The 25800-nt window shown below is 20.6% G+C and overlaps 3 protein-coding genes across 3 annotated transcripts in view; all 3 read left to right on the plus strand.

The window, feature by feature from the left end:
• The window catches only part of LOC122509690 (torso-like protein), a 55129-nt gene extending 44599 nt beyond the window's left edge, over nt 1–10530 (plus strand). Inside the window, exons 3-4 of the mRNA XM_043623919.1 lie at nt 1188–1514; nt 9692–10530. Coding sequence (XP_043479854.1) covers nt 1188–1514; nt 9692–10087 — 723 coding nt within the window. The 3' untranslated portion in view covers nt 10088–10530. The remainder of the gene's footprint in view (nt 1–1187; nt 1515–9691) is intronic.
• A 5247-nt stretch (nt 10531–15777) lies between these two features.
• Nucleotides 15778–17546, plus strand: LOC122509691. Its single transcript, XM_043623921.1, has 4 exons — nt 15778–16077; nt 16657–16841; nt 16929–17095; nt 17234–17546. Exons 1-4 carry the CDS (start codon nt 15909–15911, stop codon nt 17433–17435), a joined length of 723 nt encoding a protein of 240 aa, XP_043479856.1. The 5' UTR covers nt 15778–15908; the 3' UTR covers nt 17436–17546.
• Nucleotides 17547–19433: 1887 nt separating this feature from the next.
• On the plus strand, nt 19434–25214 carry LOC122509692. Its single transcript, XM_043623922.1, has 4 exons — nt 19434–19732; nt 23705–23886; nt 24247–24413; nt 24707–25214. Exons 1-4 carry the CDS (start codon nt 19564–19566, stop codon nt 24906–24908), a joined length of 720 nt encoding a protein of 239 aa, XP_043479857.1. The 5' UTR covers nt 19434–19563; the 3' UTR covers nt 24909–25214.
• The last annotated feature ends 586 nt before the right edge of the window (nt 25215–25800 follow it).

Here is a 25800-nt window from a genome sequence, read left to right on the forward strand (position 1 = left end):
TATTATTTATAAAGATAATTGAATTCTTGGGAAGAATTTTTTTTTAATTTTTGAACATAATTGAATTTCTGCGAAAAATATTATTCCTTTTGAAAATAATCTAATTCTTCCAACGAATTTCATTCAAGTTTATAAAAATAATTGAATTTTTGTGAAGAATTTTACTATTTCTAAAAATAATTGAATTCTTGAAAAGAACTTTGTTAAATTCTTTTTAAAAAATTGAATTCATGCCACAAATTTTATAAAATACTTTTTAAATAATTGATATTTTTCGAAAAAATTTTTGAAATTTTTTATATTAAATAATTGAATTCCTGTGAAAATTTTATTATTTATGAAAATAATTGATTTATTTCGAAGAAATTTATTAAAAATCTCGTAAATTATTGAATTCCTGTGAAATTTTGCCAAGAATTTGATTAAAGTTTTTAAAAATAATTGAATTTCGTAGAAATTGTATCATTTATAAAGAGAATTGAAATTTTGACGAGAATTTTTAAAAAATTTTTCAACATAATTGAATTTTGGAGAAGAATTTTATTATTTTTAAAGATATAATTGAAATTTTGACAAGAATTTTTTTAAATTTTTGAATATAATTGAATTTCTGCGAAAAATTTTATTACTTTTGAAAATAATTGAATTTCTGGAATTATTTGTAACTTTTTCAAAATTCAATTTTTTTTTAGGATTTTTAACTAAAATTCTTTTATTAATCTAGTATTTACGAAAATTGTAAAAATGATTCACTAAATAATTAAAGTCATAATTTTATGATAGTTCTTGTAAAATTAAGTTATTTAAAAAGAAATTATTGTCTGAAATAGAAAAAATTCAAGGTTTCGTATTAAAATTCGTGGTAATTTCATAGTTTACGAGGCAAATAAAAAAAACATCAAAATTCAGAGTTTTTTCATGAATTTTTAAAATTCAATTTTTTCCTGTACTTTTACTAAAAATCCCTCACTTTTCCCTGACTTCCCTGACCTGTGGAAACTCTGTTTTTTTTTTTTTTTGAAAATGAAAATTTTTTTTTATTTATTTTAAAATTAGGGTAGAGAGCCCCGAGGTACTTTTTCAAAAATTATTTTCATAATTTCAATTTAATTTAATTATTAATTTCTAGAATTATTTAACTAAAATTCTTCTTTAAATCAATTATTTTTAATATAAATTTTTTACAGGCCTACTTTCGAGATTTTACAATTGAAAACATCGAGAGACCATGGAGGGCATTTACGAGTAGTTGGACGCCAAATGTAATGGCCAAACATCTTGGCATTAATTCCTCGTACATATACAGTGATCATTGTTTTGTCTTAGTGCGTGTGTCGCGCTTTAGAGAAAATCAGGAATTAATGGGAAATATGGAAACATTAGTTTTAAATGAAGATGTTGAAAATGAAGCAAACACTATTTCAATTGGTGATAAAGATAGTGTTCTCTATTTTGTTAGAAATTTTGGATCTCACTATATAAAATCATTCGTCACGGGGAATTCCCTCTATCAGGTAATTTCTTTAAATATATTTAAAAAAAAAATTTTAATTAAAAAATTTTAAATTAATTTTTTCTTTATTTTTTTAAAATTTACCTCGTTTTATTATTCGTTTGAATTATAATTAAGTTTAAAACCGAATAACTCATTAAATAATTAATAATTGAATTTCGAATATAAAATAATTGAATTGTTTTAAAGAATTTGATTATAATTTTTGAGAATTATCAATTGGCCGAGCATACTAAAAATACTTTTTTTCGTTATAATTTTTTCTCCGAAGCTTTTTTGCATATCGTGACAACATTTCTTTCCATAAAAAAGAATGACCGTTATTAACTATTTCTTAAAATCAACTTACAATAATGTCAAAATCCTTATTACCGAGATTTGATTTTAGGACTTTCACTTCAACATGAACGTATTATTATTTTGTTATTTTCGAAAATTATCCTCTAGAGCGAGAGAGAGACAATTTGTTCGGGATTCTTTTGTAATTTGAAAAATACAAAGATATATAAACGTGTGTGTCGCAAACAAAAAAAAAATTATTTATCTGATGAGATTTTGCAAGATTTGCATTATATATATATATATATATTATAAGAAAAAGTATTAACCTTTCTTTTAAGCTCATTGAAACCTTTAAATTTTCATTCTTAATCACAAACTGAGTGTAAGAGTGTAAATAAAATTATGGAGAAAAAAAAGAATGAAAAGAAATATAAGGAATGAATAAATTGATGGATGAATCTATATGGACTATGTATATATATGTACAAAGCAAAGGTGTGCATTACTATCATCCGAGTATCTGGTATTACATTGACAGTTTACATCATCGTCTCTCATTGAGCAGACAACGAGAGGCGAAAGTTATATAATAATTGTTATTCCCCTTTCCGAAATGTTAACTATCGCCTTGTAATGTCGAATAGGATTCAATTTTTCATTTTTCGAAATTTTTCCCAATGATAATTATTACTTACTTTTTCTTCCTCATATCTTTATCTTTTGATTCTTCTTTCATTAATTAAAGCATCATGTGGAAGAAATCCTTAATTTAAAAACTTGAACTTTAATTAAAATGATCAGTATCTTTCTATTTTATAATAATTAAAGACGACCGAGTGATAAAACCATTATTTTATATTAACATAAAATTTTCAAATTAACGTAAAATCTTTAACTTAATATAAATTTAAACTTAAAATCTTTTAATTCACATAAAATTTGACTTTAAATCTTTAACTTAACATAAAATTTAACTTGAAATAATAAACTTAACATAAAATTAACTTACAATCCTTAACTTAAAATCTTTAACTTAAAATAGAATTTATCATAAAATCATGAACTTTAATTAAACTTAAAATAAAATTTAAATTAAAGTAGAGAATTTTCAGTTAAATTTTTTGTTAAGTTAAAATAACGATTTTAACTTATTTATCCTTAAATTAAAATTCTTATTTTATCTAAAAATCCTTAATATGTTTTAAAATTCTTAATTAAATTAAAAATTTGACTTAAAATCTTTAACTCAATATAAAATTTAACTCAAAATCTTTAAAATAACATCAAATTTTACCTAAAATCATTAATTTAACTTAAAATCTTTAACTCAATATAAAATTTAACTTGCAATCATAACCTGAACTTCAAATTAAATTGAAACACTTAATTTAACATTAAATTTAACCAAAAATCTTTAATATGTCTTGAAATTTTTGATTAGATATAAAATATAACTTAAAATCCTTAACTCAAATTAATATTCTTAAACTAACTTTAAATCCTGAACTTAACTTTAAATTCTCAATTTAACATAAAATTCTTAATTAAACTTAAAATCCTTAACTTAACTTAAAATTTAACTTAAAATCTTTAATTTAACATAAATTTAACTTAAAATTCTTAATTAAATTTTAAATTTAACTTAAAATCATTAACTCAATATAAAATTTAACCCAAAATCTTTAAATTAACGTAAAATCTAACCTAAAATCCTTAATTTAACTTAAAATTAAATGTACAGTCTTTTAATTAACATAAAATTTTTCTAAATATTAAATTAAACTTAAATTCTTTTATTTAACATAAAATTAAATTTGAAATCATTACTTTAACTTAAAATAGAATTTATCTTAAAATCCTTAACTTTAATTAAACTTAAAATAAAATAAAATTTACAAGTTAAATTTTATGTTAATTAAAAATAAGGATTTTAAGTTAATTTATCCTAAACTTAAAATTTTTAATTTAACTTGAAATCCTTAACTTAAATTAAGATTCTTAAATTTAACTTCAAATCTTTAATTTAACATAAAATTGACTTAAAATTTTTAATTAAATATAAAATTGAACCTAAAATCTTTAACTCAATATAAAATTTAACTTAAAATCTTTAAAATAACATCAAATTTTACCTAAAATCATTAATTTAACTTAAAATTTAATTTAAAATCCTTAAATTAACAAAAAACTTAACTTAAATTTCTTAATTAACATTAAAATATAAATCAAAATCTTTAGCTTAATATAAAATTTAACTTGAAATCATTACCTTAACTTAAAATTAACTTAAAATCCTTAATTAAACTTTAAATTTAACTTAAAATCCTTAATTAAATTCAAAATTTGACTTAAAATAATTTTAAATTTTTTTCTTTACATAAAATTTAACTTGAAATCATTACCTTTACTTAAAATTTAACTTAAAATCTTTAACTTTACATAGAAGTTAATTTAAAATCCTGAACTTAAAGTAAACTTAACATAAAATTTAATTTAAAGTTGAGAATTGTAAGTTAAATTTTAAGTTTAAAATAAGTTAAGGATTTTAAGTCAATTTATCCTTAATTTAACTTAAAATTCTCAATTAGATTTAAAATTTAACTTAAAATCTTTAATTTAATGTAAAATTTAACTCATAATCTTTAAATTAACATAAAATTTAACTTAAAATCCTTAATTAGACTTAAATTTCTTAAATTAAGTTCAAATGTTTCACTTAAGATAACTTGAAATCTTTACCTTAACTTAAAATCCATATCTTATATAAAATTTAACTTCAAATAATTAACTTAACGATTTTTTGTTAACATTTTCTTTTTACTTCTTCCTTGAAACAAATCATTAATTCTCCTCTTAATTATGATAAATTATTATCGAGTGAAACAAAAACAAAAAAAATGGTATTGAATGAAAGAAATTTATATATTATGAAAAGAAGGTAATTTGAGAGACAATCGTGACTATAAACTTAAAGTTCAAGGCAAAAGTGATTTAAATCTCTTTATTAAAAAAGAGATAAGAAAAATCTTTTTTTTTCTCACGATAATTACACGATGTAGTTAAAGATACAACATATATTTTTATCACTTTTGAAATTTCCTTATTGCATTATTTGTGTGATAATCTTGATATCTTTAATTGCTGTCAATATTATTATGATAAGTTCAAGTATCGATTAATATTAATTTGCATATTTTCTAATTACCTAACCAAAATTTGTTTATCCAAAATTTAATTTTCTTTAACCTGAATTTTTAATGAATACATAATGTATACATTTAAAATTTCGGTTAAAGAAAATTAAATTTTGGCTAAATAAATTTTTGTAAATTAAAAATTGTCGAATAAAATTTCTATTATTTTTCAATTTTTCTTATTCTTTTTCATTTCATTTTTCTATTTTATATAAATTTAAGTATATAATAAATTTTAAGTGACTTTTATTTTAAAAAATTTAATTTAATTTAACTTTTAAAAATTATATTAATTTTTTTTTTAATTTTCTAAGAAATTCTTTTCTGTTTTTAGTCCTAAAAATGGGTCGGTATCGACTCGAAAGGTCGACTCTTTTGTTAATAAAAAATTTTTTTTAAATAAAAAATTTAATTTTTTTTTTTTTTTTTTTTTTTTTTTTTTTTTTTTTTTTTAACACAATTGAGAAGCTTTTTACTCAATAATACATAATTAATAAACGGTCACTAACTTCAAGTATGTATTTATAATTATATTATATTATATTATATTATATTATAAAATATAATAATATTAAATAAATAAAAATAATAATAATATTGATAATGAAAGTACAATAGTTTCCTTTTGATTATATATACATATAATCTCTGACAAACTTGCACTTTATCCAAGGACGGAAATCTATGTTGAGATAGGCCTTTATCAGACGAAAAAAAATAATGCTAGAAATGAGTCAGAAGACTGTAAAAGTCGAATATTGTTCCGAGAAAATAATTTATTTTCCCATTATGAGAAAATTGACATTGATTTATTAGGTCTTCATTATATATATAAGTATATTCTTTCATAAAACAATTCGTAGAAATTGGTTAACAATATTATTACCAGTATCATTACTAATAAATACTATTATTATAAATAATAATGAGAATGCAAAATTTATCACGTGCTCTTTAAAATGAGATAAAAAAACAGCAATTTGTAAAGTTTATTATTTACCTCCATTATATTATATACAATTTGTATTATATATTATTCACATTTACACTAATTACTATTTTATGCCTTTAGTAATTTGTTTCTGTTATTTATTATCTTCAGCTGTATATTTAAAATTTTGTATTTTTAAAAATTTTTTTTGATGACTTTTTAAAATTATTAGTTTTCTTCAAAAATTATTAATTTTATAAAATTAAATTAAAATTCAATTAAATTAAAAATAAATTAAAATTAAATTAGATTAAAATTAAATTTAAATTAAACTAAAATTAAATTTAAATTAAATTAATTTTTTTTGTACATTCTAGATTCAATCTAACATTCTAAATTTTAAAAATCTGTCTTCTAATTCGAAATCAGTGACCTCAAAAACCCCAAAAAAAAACAAATTTTTCAAGCGAATCTACTAATTTTTAATTTTTTCCGTCCGCCATATTGCATCCGCCATTATGAATTTTTAAAAATTGAATTTACATTTATAATCTCGATATTAATAACATTCAATTCTAAATTTTTGAAAAAATTCAATTATTTTTTCTTAATTTTAATTCAAAATTCTTCAAAAATACAATAGTTATGTTTAAAAAAATATTTTATAAATAAGTAACAAAATTAAATTCTTTAAGGGCATTTGAACCTTGATGACGTCACAGTTTGTGCAAAGCATTAGTTTTAAATCTGTGACGTCATCATGGTTCAAATGCCCTTAAAATATATAAAAAATTTATTTTAATTAAAATTTGACAAAATTTGCAAATAATTGGAAACTATAATCTCTAATCTAGTTTTCAATTATTTACGAGAATTTAACTACCAACAAAAAATTTTAATTACAAATTTTTCAAATGAATCAATTTTATAATTTATATATTCTATACGATTCTTTTTTCTAAATTACAATAATGTAATGATGCGCCTTTTAATGGTTTTTCAATTGTAGGCTGAATAATTTTGCAATTAAAAAAAAAAAAAAAAAAAAAAAAAAAAAAAAAATTATTTTTATATAATTTCTGAAATAAATTACAATTAAAAGATAAAAAAAATTTTGTGAAACAAATATTTAAATAGCTATTTATTCCTCCAGATTTTTTGCTGAACTATTTAAAGAAAATTATTGAAAACTTTAAATATTTTTTAAGAAAATAAATTAATAATTTTAAAAAAATAAACATTTAAATATTATATTTAATAATGTATATTAATAAATAATATTATTAGACAGTAGGCTATGTTATTTCGCAAATTTAAAAAAAAAAAAAAAAAAAAAAACTTTTCAAGTTTTTAAAAATTTTAATTTAAAAAACTTTTGATGCTAAACTATTTCTAAAAATCCTTTTTGCTTCTAATATTGAATTATTATATAAAAATTTAAATAAAATACATTTTTAAATCAAGTTTTTTAGAAAGTTCTATGACAATTCAATTATTTAAATACCGAAATAAATAATTTATTTAATAATTGAGTGTTTCTTAAAATTTAATTCTTATGCAAAATTTTTTCAACAAATTTTTAAATAATTGAATTGTTTTTACGAATCCTATAATAAAACTTTAAAAAGTAATTATATTTTTCAAAAAATTCATTTAACAAAAATTTTATTGAAAATAATTGAAATTTACAATGAGTTTTATTATTCACAAAAATAATTCAATTTTCGTGTAAACTTATATATTATTTTTGAAAATAATTGAATTTTTTCGAACAATTTTAATAAAATTAAAAAAAAATAATTACATTTTTCGAGGAATTTATTTAAAAATTGTATTAAAAATAATTGAAATCATATGCGATGAATCTTATTTTTTTGTGAAAATAATTAAATTTTTATAGCGAATTTATATTAATTTAAAAATAATTGAATTCCTAAGATAAGAATTTTTTTTTTTCAAAATAATTGAATTTTTTTCCAACAATTTTATAAAACTTTTTAAAAATAATGTCATTTTTCGAGGAATTTATTTAAAAATTATTATATTCAAAATCATTGAAATAATGCCATGAAACTTATTTTTCTTGAGAAAATAATTGAATTATTTTCAACAATTTTAATGAAATTTTTGAAAATAATTACATTTTTCGAAGAATTTATTTGAAAATTGTATATTAAAAATAATTGAAAAATTGAATTTTATATGAAAATAATTGACTTTCTGAGAAGAATTTTATTATTTGTGAAAATAATTGAATTGTATCCAACAATTTTAGTAAAATTTTTAAAAATTAATTTTATATTTTTAGAAGAATTCATTTAATAAAAATTATATATTAAAAATAATTGAAAAATTGAATTTTCTATGAAAATAATTGATTTTGCTGAGAAGAATTTTATTATTTGTCAGAAAATAATTGAATTTTTTCCAACAATTTTAATAAAATTTTTAAAAATATTTGAAAATTGTATTAAAAATAATTGAATAATTAAATTTTCTATGAAAATAATTGTTTTTCTGAGAAGATTTTTATTCAAAAAGAAAATTTTTATTATTTTTGAAAATAATAGAATTCTTGCAAAGAATTTTTATTAAAATTTTCGGAAAATATTTGAATTACTGAGAAGAATTTTATTATTTCTGAAAATAATTGAAGAAGTGTTTTATTAAAATTTTTTTAAATAATTGAATTTCCGTGAAAAATTTCACTTGTAAAAATAATTGAATTTTTGTCAAGAATTTTATAAAAATAATTCCTTTTTATCGAAAAATTTTATAAAACTCTTTTAAATTATTCAATTCTTTTCGAAAATTTCATTAGAATAGTTAGATGTTGAAAATAATTGATTTTTTTTTTAAATTGAGTATAGGCAGTTAAATATTGTTTATATTACAATTAATTAATTAAAGATTAATGGTAAACATTATTTAGCAAAATGAAATTATTATCAACGACTGATAATACTTTCTGTCTAAAATTGCAGATTCCTACTTAATAATTTCTATAATGAATTAAATATTCACAATTTTTTTTTTATTAAAACTATTTTTTTTTTGTAATTTTAATCAAAAAAATTTGAAATTTTGAATAAAAGTCCTAAAATAAAAAATGTTGAATAAAAATACTTGATTTAACTGGGTTAAACTACAGATTTCTGTTATTTACCATTAGAGTAAAAAGATCGATTAAGAAGAAATCTGCCTTGCATTACCAGCGAAAGAAATTTATTCAAGTTCCTAACTTTAACACCAGGGTTCACAACAGTTGAATCTTTAATCTAACCCACTCAACACTCTACACTATCCACCCTTTTTTAAAACCTTTAAATTTCTCAAAAAAAAAAAAAAAAAAAAAAAAAAAAAAAAAAAAAAAAAAAAATCTTAACTCTTTCCAAACGCGTGTACACCGAAACGGTACCGGAAGCGGAAGCCCGAATTTGCATATAAAAATAAGTCGAAATAAATGAATTATTTAAAACAATTTTAATAAAATTCTTCCCAAGAATGAAATTATTTTTATAAATATTTAAATTCTTTCATAAATAATAAAATTCGTTGCAGGAATTCAATATATTATCAAAATCCTAAGTAGATGTAACCCCTTAAAAATAATGGAAATTCTGCAATGAGATATTTATTATTATTTATGAAAATAATTAAATACTTGAAAAAAGCTCAAATATCAGTGTAACGTACTTTATTGATGGCCCCTAATTAGGAAATTCATTCTAAATGGAAATTTTCTTATATTTTAAATTAAAACTTTTGCAGGTTTTCGTCTACAGGCCAGAGGTGTATCTGCAAATAAAAGAGCGATTAAAAACACGAGGCGTTGCCGATCTTTCGAATCTCGAGTTAAGTAACTATTTCTCGCCATGGTACGCCGAGCACATGGGTCGAATTCAATCGGCAAGTGGAAATCATACAGTCGAAGATTGGGCGAAAAAACAACTCGAGGTTCAATATTTTATTTTCACTTATTCGAGTCTTTTGAAACTCCACGGGGACATTGATCTTCTTCGTCAGCTCAATATTCTCCTCGGCAATGAAGCGCTCCTTCAACTGCAACTTCGCGCCCTTCTGCCCCTCTTCAAGGACATCAAACTCAAAGAATGGTTCCTCGAAGTTATGGACAATTACTCGAAACTCTGGGAAGTGAACGAATGAAAGAACCAAAGGTGCCTTAGATAAAATATTACTGAAGAAAATATAAAATATTTAAAAAAAACGAAAAAAAAAATGAAACAAACAATGACGACGCTAAAAATGCTTCGGAGATATTTACCTGACAACTCGTTAATTTCCAAAATGAGTTTCGAGACTGAGAAGCAGAATGCGACGTTTAATTTTAGAACAAACACGAGACAAACACCTGTTATAATTGTTGTTATCAAATAAGTATTTATTGTGTAATCGAATTTTATACGATTTTTTTTAATTGTTCATGTAAACAAGCATTAATTCCTATTCGGGGCTCGAACTAGGGAAAGTATTTTATTTCAAAATACGCAAATTATGGAACAAAAATTTTTAAATTTCGGACCCCAATTACCCGATAAAAATATAAACATGGTCGCCACAGGTCAGGAAAGTCAGGGAATTCAGGGAAAAGTCAGGGAAAATAAAATTGGTCAGGGAAAAGTCAGGGATTTTTAGTAAAAGTACTGAAAAAAAATGAATTTTAAAAATTCATGAAAAAACTCTGAATTTTGATGTTTTTTTTGTTTGCCTCGTAAACTATGAAATTACCACGAATTTTAATACAAAACCTTGAATTTTTTCTATTTCAGACAATAATTTCTTTTTAAATAACTTAATTTTACAAGAACTATCATAAAATTATGACTTAAATTATTTAATGAATCATTTTTACAATTTTCGTAAATACTAGATTGATAAAAGAATTTTAGTTAAAAATACTGAAAAAAATTGAATTTTGAAAAAGTTACAAATAATTCCAGAAATTCAATTATTTTCAAAAGTAATAAAATTTTTCGCAGAAATTCAATTATATTCAAACATTTAAAAAAATTCTTGTCAAACTTTCAATTATATCTTTAAAAATAATAAAATTCTTCTCCAAAATTCAATTATGTTGAAAATTTTTTTTAAAAATTCTCGTCAAAATTTCAATTATCTTTATAAATAATACAATTTCAACGAAATTCAATTATCATAAGATGGTAAATGGGTTTTTTCCGTGATAATAATTATTATAAGATGGTAAGGTGTCAATTTAGCGGATATATATTTATTTCGCTTATCATCGATAAGACAGAAATCAATATTTCAAAATTAATACTTCATTAATATTTGAAAATATATTTTATTTTGAAATTCAATTATTTTTGAAAACTTGAATAAAATTCTCAGCAAAATTTCACAGGAATTCAATAATTTACAAGATTTTCAATTAATTTCTTCGAAATAAATCAATTATTTTCATAAATAATAAAATTTTCACAGGAATTCAATTATTTAATTTAAAAAATTTCAAAAATTTTTTCGAAAAATATCAATTATTTAAAAAGTATTTTATAAAATTCGTCGCTGGAATTCAATTATTTAAAAAAAATTTAACAAAGTTCTTTTCAAGAATTCAATTATTCTTAGAAATAGTAAAATTCTTCACCGAAATTCAATTATTTTTATAAACTTGAATAAAATTCGTTGGAAGAATTAAATTATTTTCAAAAGGAATAAAATTTTTCGCAGAAATTCAATTATGTTCAAAAATTTTTAAAAAATTCTTGTCAAAATTTCAATTATCTTTATAAATAATAAAATTCTTTAATATTCAATTATTTAAAAATTTTTTTTTTAAATTCTCGTCAAAATTTCAATTATTGTTAGAATTAATAAAATTCTTCTTCAAAATTCAATTATTTTTAAAAACTTAAATAAAATTCTTGTTGAAATTTCACTGGAATTCAATAATTTATAAAATTTTTAATAAATTTCTTTGAAACAATTCAATTATTTTCATAAATAATAAAATTTTCACATGAATTCAATTATTTAATATACAAAATTTCATAGAATTTTTCGAAAAATATCAATTATTTAAAAAAATTCTTAATTCTTCACAGAAATTTATAAAAATAATTGAAATTTTGCGAAAAATTTTATTAAAATTTTAAAAAATAATTGAATTTTGGAAAAGAGTTTTATTAGTTTTGAAAATAATTGAATTCCTAATAATATTTTATTATTTATGAAAATAATTAAAATTTTTCGAAGAATTTATATTTAAAATTTTTGATAATAATTGAATTTTGGAAAAGAGTTTTATTAGTTATTAGTTTTGAAAATAATTGAATTCCTAAGAATATTTTATTATTTATGAAAATAATTGAATTCCTAAAAATATTTTATTATTTATGAAAATAATTGAATTCCTAAGAATATTTTATTATTTATGAAAATAATTGAAATTTTGCGAAGAATTTTATTATAAATTTTTAAAAATAATTGAATTTTGCAGATATTTTTCATTTGTTTTGAAAATAATTGAAATTTTGAGAAGAATTTTATTAAAATTTTTTAAAATAATTGAATTTTAGAGAAGAGTTTTGATACGTTTCTAAAAATTATTAAATTATTAAAAATAATTGAATTCCTATGAACATTTTATTATTAATAAAAATAATTAAAATTTTGAGAAGAAATTTTTTCAAATCTTTAAAAATAATTGAATTTTGGAGAAGAGTTTTATTAGTTTTGAAAATAATTGAATTCCTAAGAATATTTTATTATTTATGAAAATAATTGAAATTTTGAGAGGAATTTTATTAAAATTTTTTAAAATAATTGAATTTTGAAGAAGGGTTTTTATACTTCTCAAGATAATTGAATTATTAAAAATAATTGAATTCATATAAATATTTTATTATTAATAAAAATTGAAATTTTGAGAAGAATTTTATTCAAATTTTAAAAAATAATTGAATTTTGGAAAATAGTTTTGATTCTTATCAAGATTCAAAAAATGTCTATAAAATTTTTAAAATAAGATTAATAGGTATATATATTAAAAATTTAACAGAATTGAAATTCAAATTTAAAAAAAAAATTAATTCTACAGAATATATTAATTGAAATTATGAAAAATTCAGATTTCTCTCAAAAAATAATTCGAATTTGACAGCTTTTCAAAATTCAATTATTTCTAAAAATTCATTTTTTAAATATTCTTTTAATAATCAATTATTACATAAAATTTCAAGTAAAATTCATTTTTCAATCAATTTTTATTAAAAAATTCTATGTAAATTCAATTATTTAAAAAGAAAAATGAATTATTTTATTGAATAATTGAATGTTTCTTAATATTGAATTCTCACAAAGAATTTTTATCAAGTAATTTTTAAATAATTGAATTCTATTGACGAATTTTAATCATTTCTTTTGCCAAAAATTTTATTATTTATAAAGATAATTGAAATTTTGACGAGAATTTTAAAAAATTTTTAATAATTGAATTTCTGAGAAGAATTTGATTACTTTTGGAAATAATTGAATTTCTGCATTCATTACTAAAAAATTTCAATTTTTTTCGTGTTTTTAACTAAATTCCTTCTATAAATCCATTATTTTTAATAATTAATTAAATATATATATATATATATTTAAAAATTGAACTAATTTTAGAAGAATGTGAAATATTAAAATTTTTCAAAAATCTAAGTTCTTTAAGATTTCTAATGAAATTGATTCAATATTGAAAGTGAGATTTCCATGACCAGTAATTTTAGTTCGAGCCCTGTGTATTCCATCCGAAACTCTTCGAAAAAGTGCAAGAGAAAGTTTCTCCTTTTTTTTTTGAAAATTTTTAATTTCTAAGAATCTTGGCGAAGTTCTCACATATTTATTACTTAATAATATGAAAAAAAATTTAATTAAATAAATTTAAAGAAATTGTATTTTTTCTAGTATTATTCTCTCTAAAATTAAAAATAAAAATTTTGTAAAAATTCCAACAAAATTATCCAAAAATGTAAGAAAATTTATTTTAGTTTATAAAAATAAATAGAAAATTTTTCTTCTTTTTAAAAATGAAATTGTTAATTTTTTTTCATTTTTAGAAGATTAAAAATTAAAAAAATAATATTCTGTAACGATAAGAGAAACTTTTTCAGACTGCGTAGAATTTTAAGTTTATATAAAACATGAGGAGAGAGGAGAGCAAGTGCCAAAGTTTGAGTATTATAAGTAAGCAATGACGATGTAAATAGATAATTATAGAAGACAATAATAAAAATAAATACATATCCATTAAATATTGTGCATTTACTAAAAAAAAATTTTAAAAATAATAATAATGTCTACTAATGTAAAAATATGACGCATTCCAAAAAATCTTAGTTAACCTAACCTAACCTAAAAAATATTTAATTCTTTATTACATTTAAAATAATTAATTGTATTTAAAATAATTGACAAAAATTCCATTCCATATTTTTTATTTTCCTGACTTTTTCCTAATTTTCATCAAAAATATTTACTTCTTTCTTATCCTGATAATAAATTCAATTTCTGCAACGAATTTTATTATTCATCAAAGTATTTAAATATTTATAAAAATATTATAAAATTTTTAATATTATTGCGAAGAATTTTTTAAAAATTTTAAAGTAATTCATTTCTTTCGACTAATTTTATGCAAATTCTAATTTAAAAAATTGAATTTCTCAGAAATTGTTATTATTCATAAAAATAATTGAATTCTGTTGGGAAATTTTATAAAAATAATAGATATTGAAAATGTCTGTGGCATTTTATTAATTTTGTTGTTTAACAATATAATTTAATTGTTTTGTAGAATTATTTAAAAATTATGAATAATAATTAATTTCCTGAGACTATAATTAAAAGTTATTTTTTTAAAATAATTGAATTATTGCAACGAATTTTATTATTTTATTTATTAATCAAATGTTTCTTGAATTCTTTTGTCAAGTTTTAAAATTTTTTAAATTTTTATAATTTCATTTTTCGAGGAATTTACTTAAAATTGTATATAAAAAGTATTTGAAATTCTGCGATCAAAATAATTCGAATTCCCAAATGAAATTTTATTATTTATGAAAATAATTAAATATTTTCGTAAAATTGTGTAAAAAAATTTTTTTTTTTTTTAATCAATAAATCTTTTGATAAATTTTATGAAAATAGTAAATATTGAAAATTATTGATTAACAAATTTTATGGTAGTGAACGAAATTAAATTGAGTTCAATTCTAATCGCCTTTATTGGAAATAAAATCCGTATGAAAAAATAATATTGATTTGTCATTGAAATTATTCAAAATTGATAGCTATATTTGTAAACATTTTAATTTCTTCCAATCCACCTCTTCTTACTGGGTTGATTGAATTATAAAATTAATGATAACTTAAAAACTGAAAAAATTAAAAATAAACAATTAAATTTAAATTATTACGAATTTTGTCAAAAAACAATTTATCGGATCGATATTTATAACAATTTTTAATTTATAGAATTTATAATTTGCAAATTAACTAATATATGAGAATTAACTATTTTAAAACTTTACAATATTGTATAATTTGAAACTTTTATTATTTTAAAAATTTGATTAAAAATAATAATTAAAAATAAAAATTATTTATGTAATTCAAGTAAAGTAAATATACGTATTTTTTAATTGTAAAAAAAATAAATAAATAAAAGGATAAAAAGTTGTCAATGTATTTTTTGAAAATATATAGAAAATAGTTACTTTGAATTTATATTAAAGGAACAAAATTTTATTTACAAACTAGACTTTCATTTTCAAAATTGATACATGGTAGGTATTAGTTATTCTATTGTTACTTCTACAGTAGTTTTCATTGTTCATTCACTTTTCGCCAAGTCTGAATGTATTATAATTTAATATTTTATCATTTTATCTATTTATTTTGATATGTTCATATTTAAAGTTAATTTACCATTAATGAGTATCTATATATTTTTTTGTTAATCATGAATTCAAACAATAATTTTTCTAATTTTGTTAAAAATGTGGAGATTATTAAAAATGGTGAAACTTTGAAATTCACTATTCAACCGATTCCAAAAGACAGATATGATGAAGCTGTTGATCATATGTGTAAATTTTTCATAGCTGATGAACCTTTATGTAAATGTGAAAGTAAGTTATTATTATTTTTTATTTTTAATATTTTTATATTTTTTTTTTAAATTTTTAATATTATTATTTTTATTATTACTATCAATTTGCATTTGATTATATACTTTTAAAAATAATTGAATTTCTGCAATAATTTTTAACGCATCTCCAAACTAGAATGATTTTAGTTTTTTTAACTAAAATTCTTCTATATAAATCCATTATTTTAATAAATATAGTTAAATTTATTTGAAAAATATAAAATTAAATAATAAAAATAAAATATTAAATAACTCAACGAACAGTTCATTGTCTTATTTATTTTCTTTTTTTTTCATTTTTTTATATTTTAAAAAATTTAACTAATTTCAGAAGAATTTTTTGTAAAAATTGTAAACCAAATTTTTTGAAAATCCCATCAATTTTGAAATATTTAAGTAAAATTATATTTATTAAATAATTTCTAAGTGATAATTTTATGGATAGTTTTTTCATGAATTAAGTTATTTAAAAAGAAATTTATTTTCAAAAACAAAAAAAAAAAATTGTCCTTCTATTTTAAAAAAATAATTTTTTTCAATACAATTTATTCACCTCTAGATGTCAAGGATGATCCAGAAGCTATAGAGGATATGAGATCCATATTTAAATTCGTATTAGATGATAATTTAAGTGTTGCGGCATTTTTTGAAAATCCCGAAGGTGGAAAATCTATAATGGCAGGACTAAATATTCTCTATCTCGGCGGAAAGAATCAAAGAGTTGATTTTAGTAAATTTACTAATGTAAAGTTTATTTTTCAACCATTGAATAATTGAATACTAAATTTTTTATTTGAAATATTTTTATAAAATTTAAACCATATTTTTTAGTTGAAAACTGAGAAAATTGAGAAAATAATGAAAATTATGGGCTCTTTGGGCGCAGATGTGGATGTGGAAAAATCTTTCGGTTGTGACAAATATTTAGGAGGTTTTGGACTCAGTGTTGATCGTGATTATCGTGGTCATGCAATTGGATACCATCTTCTTATGGCTCGGTATGTGGCTTTTAAATTTGATATAAAATAAAAAAAAAAAAAAGAAAAAATTATTTTTTTTTTAAAATTTTTTTATAGAAAAGACTAATAATTTTTTGTTCCTAAATGTAGATTAAATATGTGACAAAATTTTTTCAGAAATGAAGTTTGTGAGAGGAATAATATTTTTGCGACCATAACAATATTCACATCGCCAATATCAATAAAATTAGCCGCTCGCGCTGGATTTGAAACTCTTTCGTATAAAACTCGTAAGGAAATTGTCGATGAAAAGGGACAATTATTACTTCCCTCTTGTGATTCAGATATATTTAAATGTATGGGAAAGAAAATTAGGTAAATTTTTTTTTCTGTTAATGTGTAATGTTTATTTTTACTGTCAAAACTAAAAGTTGCAATTTTAGGTTATGTTTATAATTTTTAGAGTGAAAATAAAAATTCTTCATTAATTAATTTGTAGAGCTGATTTTAGTCTCTGGCCTGGTAATTACCTTGAAACTTTAACAGGGTTGCCACAAATATTTAATTTTATTTTTCCCTGACTTTTCCCTGATTTCCAGACAAAATTCTCACTTTTTCCCTAACCCTAAAAAAATATTCTGATTCACTCTAAAAATTATTAGAAACTCAAAAAAATGTTCTATTCCATTTCTTTACAAATTTCATTAATTGTAAAATTATTCAAAAACATCAATAATTTCTTTTTTAAATAAATATTTAATCATTATTATTTTTTCGTAGGAATTAAAATTCTTCAATACATTCAAATTCAAACCTTTATGAAATTAGTTCTGTAGAACTAATTTTTTTGAAAAATTTAAATTTCAATTCTGTTAAATTCTTCTAAAAATTTCAATTTTCATTAATAATAAAATATTTTTATATGAATTCAATTATTTTCAAAACTAATAAAACAAAAAATTTCTCCAAAATTCAATTATTTTTAAAAATTTTAATAAAATTCTTCTCAAAATTTCCATTATTTTCAAAACTAATGAAAAACTTTTGCAAAATTTAATTATTTTTAAAAATTTTAATAAAATTCTTCGCAAAATTTCAATTATTTTCATAAATAATAAAATATTCTTACGAATTCAATTATTTTCAAAACTAATAAAACTCTTCTCTAAAATTCAATTATTTTAAAAAATTTGAATCAAATTCTTCTCAAAATTTCAATTATTTTTATTAATAATAAAATGTTCATAGGAATTCAATTCAATTATTTTTAATAATTCAATTATCTTGAGAAGTATAATTTAAATTTTTGAATATAATTGAATTTTTGCGAAAAATTTTATTACTTTTGAAAATAATTGAATTTCTGGAATTATTTGTAACTTTTTCAAAATTCAATTTTTTTTAGTATTTTTAACTAAAATTCTTTTATTAATCTAGTATTTACGAAAATTGTAAAAATGATTCACTTAATAATTTACGTCATAATTTTATGATAGTTCTTGTAAAATTAAGTTATTTAAAAAGAAATTATTGTTTGAAATAGAAAAAATTCAAGGTTTTGTATTAAAATTCGTGGTATTTTTATAGTTTACGAGGCAAACAAAAAAAACATCAAAATTCAGAGTTTTTTCATGAATTTTGAAAATTCAATTTTTTCCAGTACTTTTACTAAAAATCCCTGACTTTTCCCTGACCAATTTTACTTTCCCTGACTCTTCCCTGAATTCCCTGACCTGTGGCGACCCTGTTTAATTTAAGTTAAAAATAATACAAACAGAACCTTAAAAAGATTTTTACTTCTCAGGTATCTTTCTTCGTCATAATATTAATAATACTTAATATAAAAATAAAAAAAAATAAAATAATTATAAATTTATAATTAATAATTACCCGGAAATTACCTTGAAACTTTTAATTAAGTTCGAAATAATACAAACATAACCTTAAAATGATTTACTTCTCAGGTATCTTTCTTTACTGTCGTAATATTAAATACTTAATATAAAAAGAAAAAAAAGAAAATAGTAATAATTATATGATATAATTAATAATTATGTAATAATAATATAATTAAATGAATATTAAATTACATAACTTTCATAATGAGTAAGATAGAAGAGAATTACCTCCGATTGTCTCTATTCAAGTAAATGGACAGTTAATGCTATTATTCCCTTGTTCTCATTCAAGGAACCAATATTTATGTACCAATAGGGCTGTTAATTTCAAAATTGATATGCCGTCTTTTATCGAAAATGTACAGTTTATCGGTTTAATAATATTTTAAAAGGTATAATATAATATAAGACTCAGAGTATACATTCTAAAATTATTGTAATGAAGATTTAGTATATAATAGTATTGTTAACTTCTATAATTTATCATTGTCCGTTTATGTGTCGTCCAGTTTAAACGTCTTAAATTTTAAAATTTTATCATTTTATATACATATTTATTTATTTATTTATTTATTTAAAGAAGCAATTTTATTTTTTTTAATATTAATTATGGAATCGATCAATAATTTTTCTAATTTTATTAAAAATGTGGAAATTACTAAAAAAGGCAATACTGTAAAATTTACAATACAACCGATTCCAAAAGATCGATACGATGAAGCTGCTGATCATATGTGCAAATTTTTTTTAGCTGATGAACCTTTATGTGAATGTGAAAGTAAGTTATTATTTTTTTTCTAAATTTATTTATTTATACTTATATTAGTCATCTTTTAATTTTTCTATAAAATTTTATTGAAAGAAAAGTGGTACACTACCAAACAAAAATTATGATATTTTATTTATATAATCATTACTTTCATTTTTTTCGTATAAGAATTAAGATTTTTACAAATTTCCAATCCTTTAAAATTCAATAAAATTTATCATCAATTTTTACTGTAAATTATGAAAAATTATTTTCATGGTTTCAATTCTATTATTTTCTATAGAATTCTCAACTAAAATTCTTCTTTGGTTCAATTATTATTTTTTATAATTTTCGAGAAAGTTTCTTAAAAATTTAATTATTTATTTAAAAAAAGAAGTTTATCTAAAATATTTTTGAAATCCACTTGTTTTTAATTCAATTTAATGAAATTTTAAATATTTTTAATTGAACATATAATTTAAAAATACAAAAAAATTTTTAACAATTTGAATAAAAATATTTCAAAAATAAACTTATTCAGAATTTTCAATTAAAATTTTTTTAAATTCAACTTTTTTAAAACTTCGATTTAAAATTTTCCGAAATTTAGACTATGTTAATAATATTATTAATATAATTTAAACATTCTAAAATATAAAAGTTTTTACTTATAAATTATTATAGAAAAACTAACTGATTTAACTAACTATTTAATTTTAATTTAGAAATTAAGTTATTTTTCACTATTTTGTAAATGTGAAATCTTTTTCTATTTTAAAAAGCAAAGATTTTTAATAGGTTTTTATATTATTTTTTACATTACTTTTTGTATTTTTTTGTAGCTTTTTATAATTTTAATTATGAAATAATTTAATTGTTGTATGGATTTTATTAAAATTTTTGAAAATAACTTAATTGCTTTTAAGAATTTTATAAAAATTTTGTGAATGTAATATTGAAATACTTTTGAGGAATTCAATTAAAATTGTATTAAAAATAATTGAAATATTTTAAAGAATTTTTAAAAAATTTTTTAAAAATAATAATTGAATTCTTTTAAAAAAATTTATTAAAGTTAAATTTTTAAAAATTTTGTAGTTTACATAATAATAATAAATAAAATAGCTTCTTTTGTTAGTTATTTAAAATTATTTTTAAATTAAAAACTTAAAAATATTATTAAAATTTATATATATAGGGTAAGTGTGCCAATTATGGCGCGGTTCTGGTTTAGCCGTCTTTGAAATAGAAAATTCAAAAATTATAATGAAAGAAGTAAATTTATGGCTTATTAAACTAAAAGCCCGTGTCATATAGATAATAAAACTTTTATAAAAACTTTATAAAAATTAATTATTTAAACAAAATTAAAGCAATAAGAATTAAGATTAAAAACGTCAATTATGGCGCGGTTGAGTCAATTTCGGCGGGGAAAATAACGTGTATTTAGAGGTTGTGTTGCGCGCCATAACTGGAGCACGCACATTCAATGAAAATGTGCCAATTATGGCGGGGCACAATTTTTGTACTTAAATAATTAAACCAATAATAGTTCAAATGTGTTTTTTTTCGTACAATTATATCGAGTAAGGTCGAAAATAACTTTTTCTATCATTTTCAAATAACTATATTATTCTAAAATAGTAAATAATTCTATTTTTTACAAAGTCGCCATAATTGGAGCACCCGCCACAATTGACACACTTACCCTATGTGAGTCAATATTTTATTAGTTTGCATCATCAAGACATTAAAAGTTGCTCTACATTCTACACTCTACATTTTTGTAGGTATATTTACTAATAATCATCTGAAAATGATTCTGCATTTTTTTTAAAAATTCATTATTATTTACTAATGAATGAATGTATATACTTTCTTAATAAGATCATTTTTTTAAATCGTTTTACAATGATTTCAAGTTCATTGAATTTTATTTTTAAATAATTTTTTTTTGTATTTATTTTTTATTTTTAAGTAAATTTGAAGAATTAGTTTTTAGTCAGCATTTACATTATAAATATATATTTTGCTATTATTAATTTTTTATTATATTAAAAATTTTAAGATCTTTTTTGCTTCTATTTTTCTTAAATTTCTTCTAAAACTTATGAGAAAACCAGTTTTCCATTACTGGCAAAAATAAATTAATAAAAATGTGTGAGTTGAAAAAGCAGTCTTTTGCTTTACTTTAAAACAAATCAAAAATCTTATTTTTTGCATTTTGTATTTTTCTAATTTACTTACCTTGACAGTGAAGAATAAAACGAATAAAACTCACCACTTCGTCTGCATTTAGAAACATAACCTATATTTCACTCGGCGCGTCAATTCTTCCACGAGTTTTCGACCCATGACAAATGAATATTAATTCCTTGGCAAAGATTCGAGTTTGTATTGATTAAAAGATTATTATATTAACTAATACAATAAAGAATTTATTATTATTTTCAAATGCATTTATTGTATTTAATAATTTAATTTATTAGTTTGCTTGCATTACTTTAATTAGCAAGAGTTTCGACAACTGTAACTTTATAAAGCAGAACTGTCACATGTGCCTGCCATTTCACCAACGACCAGTGTTGCCAAATGTAAATTTCATTCTCTACTAGTTACAAAAATATTCTGCCTACCAAAATTCACTAGATTTATTTTTCTCCCCAGAAACCAGATAATTGTATACTATTAATTTTAAGGTTTTTAAATTCAAATTGTGAACAATTATATTTAGATAAATAGTAAATTAGTTATTAAAAATTGTTATTACAGTTAAATTTATTTCTTAATTGAAATATTAATTCGGTAAAAATTGTCCAGAAAGTACTAGATTTAATGCTTGTATCTTTATGGATGGGAATCCCCAGTGAAAGAATTTAGAAATTAACGCCGACTTTACAATTTCGGAAAGAGGACGTACAGCCAAATGCATGTATGTTGTCCTTCCGGTTTGAATTATGGAATTTTGAAAAATCGTCAATTCTATAAAATATTTTCAGTTCGTGACGTACGAATGTTAAATATTTTTAAAAGCTCTAAATTTGATTTCAAGGTTAAACGTAAAGTACATAAAAGTGATACGTTTAGAAACGTATGTAGAACTACAAAAATAGATAAGAATTATTATACCCTAACTATAAGATTATTTTTAGAGTGATAGCCCATGATTAAACACAACAATATTGATTATTAGATTAAAAAAAAATTATCAAAAAAATTTATCATTTTTTCAAGTACAAGTTAAATTATGTTCCTAGACGTTTAAAAGTGGAAATCGAGTATATCTTAAATCCATTCTATTAACATTTTTTGTACATATAATTCTGTTTTTTAAGGTTAATTCTCTCAAGGTTCATATTTAGTTCTTTTATATTTTTTTTTCAATACTTATATATAAATATCTATTTTTATTAATTATGGAATCCAATTCATCTAATTTTGTTAAAAATGTGAAAATTGTGAAAAATGGAAAAACTTTGAAATTTACTATTCGACCAATTTTAAAGGATAGATATCAGGATGCCGCCGATCATATGTGTAAATTTTTTCTAGCTTATGAACCTTTATGTGCATCTGAATGTAAGTTTCAATATTCACAATTTTTTTTACTATTATTTAAAATAACTTAAAGTTCGAATTTTCATTTAATTAAATCTATAATCACCAGAATATTTATTGAAACAAAACGTTTCATTTTTCAAATTTTTATTTGCAAGAATTGTTAATATTTGATAGAATTCTCAAAATAACGAATTTGCAAATGGCCGACCCGCGAACACGATGTATGAGATAGAGAAGGACACGATTATATCTATCCTTTTCTATCTCATGCATTTCGTTCTTGAATTTGTTTTATTTACGGGGGAATCCCATGGGGCATTTTGTCCCCAAGGCCATGAACCATGAGTGTAATAGAGATGCATACATATGTTTGCTATGTTCACTCCCATGGCTAAGATTATAACAATTTTTTTAAAATATAATTTCCTCTTTTGGCAGATTTGGTCGATGATTCAGAATCGGTTGAGGAGTTTAGATCACTATTTCTAAAGGCACTGGAGGACAATTTAAGTATAGCGGCATTTTTCGAAAATCCAAAAGGAGGAAAACCTATAATTGCTGGAATGAATGTTCTTTTTCTTGGCGGAAAGGGTGAAAGAGTTGATTTTAGCAATACAATTGTAAAAACTGACTTTAATACAAATTGAATGAATTTTTTTATTAACCCTAGCCTAAGATAGTAATATTCATCTAGATGCGTCATGGATCCTGGTGGCGTGTGGACTAACTAAAAAATCACATTTAAGTAAGAAAAGGACGAAGATATGTCTATCCTTTTCTTACTAATGGGATTTTTAGTTAGTCCGCATGCCACCAGGAGTCATGACGCTTCTAAGGTGAATTATCTTTGCTGTTTCACAATCTAGTGATAAACTAGTAACTTTTACCTAGAAACTTTTTACCTAGCGACATTGGGTTAATGAAACACTAACATTTATTCTAATTTCAATTTAAAATGAGAATGTAAAAACGTATTTTAGTGTAAATCGAAGAAAGTTGCAAGAGTAATGGAAATTATGGGAATGCTGTCAGAGGGCGTTGATGTGGAGAAAATATACGGATGCAAGAATTATCTAGGATGCTTTGGACTCAGTGTTGATCCATCATTTCGTGGAAATTCACTAGGATACCATCTTTTGGCGGCAAGGTAAATATTCCAGAACGCAGAAACCCTAGTTCTGTGCTCACATACACCTAAATGCATATATGATGTACTTCCGGTTTGACGGAATTTTAAAAAGTCGTGTCATTTCTATCAAATATTCTTAGTTCGTGACGTAAGAATTTTTATGTCATGAACTATGAAAATTTCGACAGACACGACTTTTTTAAAATTCCATAAAACCATCAGGAAAGCATATATGCGTTTGACTGTACGTACAGTAATGAAAAAAAAAATTAGAAATTCAAAGCGAAATTCCAATTTCGTATTTTTTTCAGAAATGAAGTTGGTAGATGGAATAATATTTCGGCAACTTATACCGTTTTTACGTCACCAATATCGACCAAATTAGGTATCGACGCTGGTTTTGAAGTATTATCCACGACATTGCGCCATCAAATTGTCGACGAGAATGGAGAATTATTGACGCCAAAATGTAAGACCGAAATATTTCGATGTATGGGTATGAGACTTGTTTGAATTTCTTCTTTGATATCTGAAACAAAATATTGACAACGATAACAATTTATTTCCATTCTTATCAGCATTTTATAATAGCTTTTGATGATATTGCATCATTGTTAAATTAAATATATATATATATATAAACACTTAATTACCAAAAATTGAATGAATGCATTGTAGAAAGAGTCTAAGGTAATGAATGTTGAGTACTTGGGCATGCGCGCAAGTGCAATATATTTGTCTCTGTCTTTCTCGTAAATTCACACAAATAAAAAAAACTAAAGTCACAAAAATTTAAGCGACGGTGACAAATCCTTTTAATTTGTTTTTATTTTCTTACTTTCTGAAGGTATTCTCTTATTATTTAAACGAGTAAAAATATAAATAAAAAATTAAATAAATTTAACAAGACTGATGAAAGAAAAAGTTACAAATTCCATTCAGCAGGGTTGGGCAGCTGCAACTAACAAAAAATGAAGTGCGATTAAGAGAAAGTTATTGTAGAAGTGCCTAAAATGAATAGTGAGAGAGTGGGAATTCCCTAATTTACAAAAAAAGATTAATTAATTCGAAAAAAATCTTTAAACAAGTTTAAACCGTTTGTTATTTATATAACATTTCAATAAATAAATAAATAAATAAATAAATATAATAATAAATAATAAAATAAATAATATAAATAAATAAAATAAATAAAATAAATAAAATAAATAAAATAAATAAAATAAATAAAATAAATAAAATATAAATAAATTGAGGAGCAAATTTTCAAAAGCTGATAAATCCATTTTTAAAAAAATTAAGATAAACATAAATTTAATAGAAAAAAATTAAATAAATAAAAAATAATAAAAAAAATTAATTAATAAATCAATAAATACCTAACATTTATAAAAATGAAACATAA

Source organism: Leptopilina heterotoma, unplaced genomic scaffold (genome assembly GCF_015476425.1).
Source record: "Leptopilina heterotoma isolate Lh14 unplaced genomic scaffold, ASM1547642v1 Lhet_61, whole genome shotgun sequence".
Taxonomy (NCBI): domain Eukaryota; kingdom Metazoa; phylum Arthropoda; class Insecta; order Hymenoptera; family Figitidae; genus Leptopilina; species Leptopilina heterotoma.